This window comes from Nelumbo nucifera, chromosome 4 (assembly GCF_055504915.1).
Source record: "Nelumbo nucifera cultivar China Antique chromosome 4, China Antique-T2T, whole genome shotgun sequence".
Taxonomy (NCBI): domain Eukaryota; kingdom Viridiplantae; phylum Streptophyta; class Magnoliopsida; order Proteales; family Nelumbonaceae; genus Nelumbo; species Nelumbo nucifera.
In genome coordinates this window covers 86,258,980-86,264,443 of record NC_142652.1, presented here as the reverse complement: position 1 = coordinate 86,264,443, position 5,464 = coordinate 86,258,980, and the positions used below count along the sequence as shown (strand labels likewise).

Below are 5,464 nucleotides of genomic sequence, written 5' to 3'. Positions count from 1 at the left end.
GAGTCTAACCGTTAAAAATTTGGGCCCATTTGGTTTGTAGGAATAGGGGTCTGGAATAGTTGGACGGAATTGAAATCCCATTCCTATTACTGGTGGAATAGCATTCTCCCATTTGAGGGTATGGTCATTCCCTTCCCTTCTTTTGGAACAAAATTCCATTACAGCTATTCCAATTCTCATTCTAATTTCGTCTGAATTAAAGAGATTATGGGAATAGACTATTCCGATTCCAATTGTAAATCAAATGGACCCTCAGGCTGGATTGGAGACAATCCAAATCTGTGACGTTGCATGCACAAGAAACCATGAATCGTGAAAATAGGACTATGCAGTAAGCAATAACACAGTGATACACATCCTGCCGCTCGGGAACATTGGTTGTACTTTATATCACCGATATTCCCAATGTACAACTGGATGCGCGTGGCCAGCCAAACTATAGTATATAGTTTATAGATTTTGTGATAATAAGTAATTATAAATTAATTTATAGATTTTCAAAAAATCAGCAAAAGATTAAGATTATGAAACTCTTTATCAGCCTTGCATGTGGAGGGCTAAACTATAATATATAGTTCAAAGGAATAATAATATAAGTTGACAGGTGGAAAGAAATTAAACCATCTTATTCAACGTTGACACATGCATCCAACGAACTCAAACAACCACTCATCCAAAACGATAGAGAAAGTAATCAAGAGGTCTAGTTGACAGCATTACATTTCTTTCTGATCTCTCCATTAGTACCAGTAAGGACTTCAATGGCTCCCATCTTCTTAATTGACTGGGCGAATTCCGTAAAGAACTTTCTTGAGTTGATCAATTCATTCACAATATTGCTTGAGATCTTTGTGGTGAGGAGGGCAGCATCAGATTGGAAGAGACCTTTGTGTTGTTTCAGGCTTACAAAGTAGTGGTTGTCGAAAGATTCATCACTCCGGGGGTCCATGGCTACCTTGGTTGTGTTATCTGCAAGGCTACGACATTGTGTTCTCAAGAAGGCAGCATAGCTTGGGTCTAAAGAAGGGTCTGCATCCCCTTTGCCTGTGAAGTTGTAGAGCCTGTTGCTGAACAGATTGCAGTGTCCTTGTCCAATGGTATGAGCCCCTAAACAAAACCCATATGGGATGCATTAATTATATTAGGAACATGGTTTTCGAACCGTAATTGACCCGGGTGGTCGGATCGTTTGGCTTGAAAACAGTTCAGAGAATCGGTTCTGTTTCACCCCTTGAATCGATCCCTTGTCAAAAAACTGTTGATCGACTTGGTCAGCAACCTGCTAACCCGGGTGGTCGAACCATTAACCCATTCGACCCAGATGGTCAAACTGTTGACCCGGAAACTGATAGCCAAAGTGGTTTTGGTTCGAGTTGGTTTTTCAGTGTGTGGCCCCCACTTTTATGGTGAGGACTGAGGTGAACTCCATTAATTTTAATTAAACTGCAATTACAGGGTAATTAATTAACTGATTGCTTAGACATATATATATACAGACCTGATAAGACCACAAGGTCATGGACAGTGAGCCCTTTGGCAGCAAAATTTTGCTTAAGAGTGGTGAAGTTGGAGAAGGGTGAAGGAATGTTGGCGTCAGCGTCAGATTTTCTTGACACCCTCCCATCTCTTCTACCGGTAAGCACCTCCCACAGAGGCTTCTTGAACTGCAAATTGGTTAACATGAGAAAGCAACATGGATCATTCCCCACGCCATCGATCGCATCAGTTGATGTAGAATTACAGAAGGAATTAAAGAGAATGAATGCATGGGTGTTGAGTAGTCAATCAATAACTCACTTGGAATGCAACAGCATCTCTAGCAGTCAAAGCAAGTATATCAGCACAAGAAACAACTCCAGGGCAGAGTTTCTCAACTGCAGCCTTCACCTCATCAATAACATCGAAACCTTCCAAAGTTAGGTTTGGAATTGAGTCTTTCTCAGCTGTCTTATTCGGGGAATCCAATAACACTGAACCATCGCAACCCTGCATGCAGCAGCAATAGTTAGTTTTAAAGCAGCCAACTCTACTCAGAAGAAAGAAGCAATTAAGCAAAACTGAGGTTTGGCTACTCGTAATAAGTAGTATTACGTACCCTAACAAAGCAATCGTGGAAATGCATCCTGAGGAGGTCTGCAGGCAGACCAGAATCAGCAGCAACATTCTTCCAAATGATGTTCTTAATGGTGTCCTCTGCACCGGGGCAGCTATGCTTGTAGAAGTTTTTCCTTAGGCCACCGCCTTGACAAACTCCAGAAACACAGAAAATTATTGTTAGACAGACCAAGAGAAGGAAGTTGGTCCTCATCTTTCTTAAGCCCACAACCCACTTCTCCCTTTCTCTTCTCAAGTAAGAGAACCGAAGGTCGTTTTCAGCCTCTGCTACAATGATAATTAACATGACCAGACCCAGTGCTCCTTATATAGAAAATCTCATGCATGGTTCCCTTTCCCTGGTAGAAGGGTATCAAGAGAGAGAGAGAGAGAGAAAGAGAGAGGAAGTTTCATTTCTTTTTTGTTAATATTTCCATCTATCCACCATATAACCATTTAATATTTTCTTTTGGTGGGGCGGTCAGATCTCTCCAATGATCAGAATGGTTTTGTTTGAATCTGTAAAATAGAATTAATATATAAGAGATCGAAGCACGTAGAGATCTTCCCTTTGCATATTCAGAATTGAGCATTTTATTGTATGTCTATGGAAGGGCATCTATCAGCTGTCTGCAATCTATTCCTGAGATTTCAAAGCCGATCGACTTGGGCAAACCTCAGCCACTACTTACTTTGCTTCTCATCAGCCTCTCTGCTTTATTTAGAAGTGTGCACATGTCTAGGAGTCGCTTCAATTTGAGGAATTAATGCGTAGCCTTCTGTTTCATATCATCAACCTGAGAAATAAACAAGATTAAATAACATTTCTGCACAATCCAATAAGGTTACATTTTTAACTGAAAATTTACAGTTAATAATCTAATCTATCTCATTATCCTCTCTTCTTGTTTAAATTTGTTTTATTCTGCTTCATGTCTTAATTTACTTCGTACTGCAATCAAACAAAATGAGTTAAAATTTAAAACAAAAATAAGTCAGAATTTACGCTCAAACCATTTGCACTGTCATGATTTTGCATCAGTGCAAATTTATTTGCAATCCAACCAAACACAGCCTAAAGAATAAGTTGTTAACTGCATCTTTTTTAAGAGATTAATCATTTTATTAATAGCAAATTAAAGGATAGGGTAGACATGCTGCACATATATCAAGACAACCCACACATAAGAAGTTACTTAAGCTAGAAGGCCATACAACTGTCCTTATGATGCATTGAATGCTGAAATGGCTCCCAAAAATTAGCATCATCACATGGCACCCTTCCACTGCTTTAGTTCTGGTTCTTGTTTGTTTATTAACATTTCCTAGTTTTTTTGTATTTATTATATTTTATATCTAAAATGATAAATTTGATAAATAATATATATATATATATATATATATATATATATATATATAACATATCTTTAGTTAAAAACGCTTGATTTATTAACAGATAAATAATTTACTATTTTACCCATGATTTTGAAAACCACACCGGAGATGAAACTACTTTGACCATTGATTTTCAGATTAACCGATCCAATCATCCGGTCTGATTTAGTTTTCAAAACCATGATTTTATCATCATTTTTATTAAAATTATATCGTCAAAAATCAAGTATTTGAATCATTATTCATATAAATAATTATAGCGACGAGTATAATCGTGTCTATCAAGTCAAACCTCCAATTATCCTTATTCTTAATGGGAAGTTATGGATGTATGATTTTGTCCCGATTAATAATACAACACAATGACAACCCTAATTAGTTGGAATTAAGTCTGAGTTGAGTTGAATTTTAAGTCAATAATATTAATTACTTATCATCTAATTCAAGGATACATCCATCTAGTATATATAATTCAAGTTGACATCTTATGCTTGGATATGTAATTAATTCAGCTCATACCGCCTTATCTTAATATATCATCTAATGTAATTATTGGAAGCCACTGGTCAGAGCGGCCTCCTTGCTTTTATATATGTATGTGTTTTTTTTTTCTTTTTTATTAATAAAAATTTCAGTGACAAGACCTCTCAAAAGTCTAAGCTGCCATGACCAATCCAAACAAGAGACTAAAATCTCTCTCTAGATTATTATATTTTAAGTTTTTTAAATATGGTATATACCCTAAGATCTCTCTCTAGATTATTATATTTTAAGTTTTTTAAACATTACTACTGCGCGCGCTAGCAGCAAGATGAAAAACGGATGCTCATCATCATCAAGACTCAGTCATATTAAGGATATTTTACAGAGTGGGTTTAGTTTAGTCAACATCTTGCCACAATCCACGGATACACAACTTCTGCCGGTGATTCTGAAATTAAGAGAGAGAGTGAGAGAGAGAGAGAGAGAGCTGATAATTTCATTTCAACATCTTTTCAAGGTTGCAAACAATGTATTCCGAAAGCCCATTAAAGTAGTGCTGACAAATAACAAGGGAAGGAAGGAGTCTCTCAGAGTGTAAGTGTTTTCTGGATCCATGCATGGTCCCAAATCTCAATCAAGGTTTTTAAAATCGGATTTGACAGGAAACCGTTTTGAATCCGGTTTTCAGGTTAAATAGCCCGATCGTTTGGTTTGAATGGACAGTTTGTTCTAATAAAAAAATAAAAAAAAAACTAAAAAACCCAAAAAGGTCAAAAATCATTCCCGGGTTGAATGGCTCGACTGTCTGGTTTAATAATTCGTTAACCAAATCAATGATTTTTGGTTAAATAACGGTTTTAGGGTAAAACAAAACCAATCAGATAATTGATTCCTAATTTTTCTGGTCCGACGGTCCGATCCAGTCCAGTTTTAAAAACATTAGATAAATCAGTCTGGAAAGAGTTAATTAAAAAGTTATCATCACTACACTTAATTAAAAAGGTTTGAGGATTACAAAATTGACTAAATAAATATGCTTAAGTTATGAATGGTTGATCTGGTTCTCGTTCAAGGAAATTACAATATTCAACCTACGGGGTTTGTCAATTCCATGAGTCTCGGATTTTATTATTGTTCAGAGAAACGCGGAAAAGCCCATGAATTCTGAATTTTAATTGGCACAGAAGAAGAAACCTTACTTCCCTCAGAAGCTTTGCTGTATGGACCGCTGTTGGCTCCAAGCCCAAGCAAGTTGTCCTTAATCCTCAGGCATGGAAAACAGAACAAATGAGTTTCTAACAGGATAATTTGAAATGGGTATACTGGAAACCCTATAAATTCCACCTCACAAGTCATAATGCTACTCCAAAATTCTTTCTTGATCTGTCTTGATGTCGAATTGTCCTTGTTCTTGCTCCTTGCTGAGCTTCATTAGTTTCAATTATCTCCAGCTATAGCTATTACTGATCAATCACACCCATGCAATACATGA

The 5,464-nt window shown here is 36.8% G+C and overlaps 1 protein-coding gene across 1 annotated transcript; it reads right to left on the bottom strand.

Annotated features, from left to right (window-relative positions):
- Positions 1-607: 607 nt before the first annotated feature.
- On the bottom strand, positions 608-2,401 carry LOC104586872 (peroxidase 27-like). Its single transcript, XM_019195933.2, has 4 exons — positions 2,096-2,401; positions 1,798-1,986; positions 1,499-1,664; positions 608-1,107 (listed from the first exon to the last, which is right to left on the bottom strand). The coding sequence occupies exons 1-4, from the start codon at positions 2,399-2,401 to the stop codon at positions 704-706; spliced, it is 1,065 nt and encodes a 354-aa protein (XP_019051478.1). The 3' UTR covers positions 608-703.
- Between the last annotated feature and the right edge of the window lie 3,063 nt (positions 2,402-5,464).

Coding starts and splice junctions, on each gene's coding strand:
- LOC104586872 (XM_019195933.2), bottom strand. CDS start 2,401: ATGTTAATTATCATTGTAGCAGAGGCTGAAAACGACCTTCGGTTCTCT. Junction 1,987..2,095: donor TCCACGATTGCTTTGTTAGG/GTACGTAATACT, acceptor TGCTGCATGCAG/GGTTGCGATGGTTCAGTGTT. Junction 1,665..1,797: donor GAGATGCTGTTGCATTCCAA/GTGAGTTATTGA, acceptor ACCAATTTGCAG/TTCAAGAAGCCTCTGTGGGA.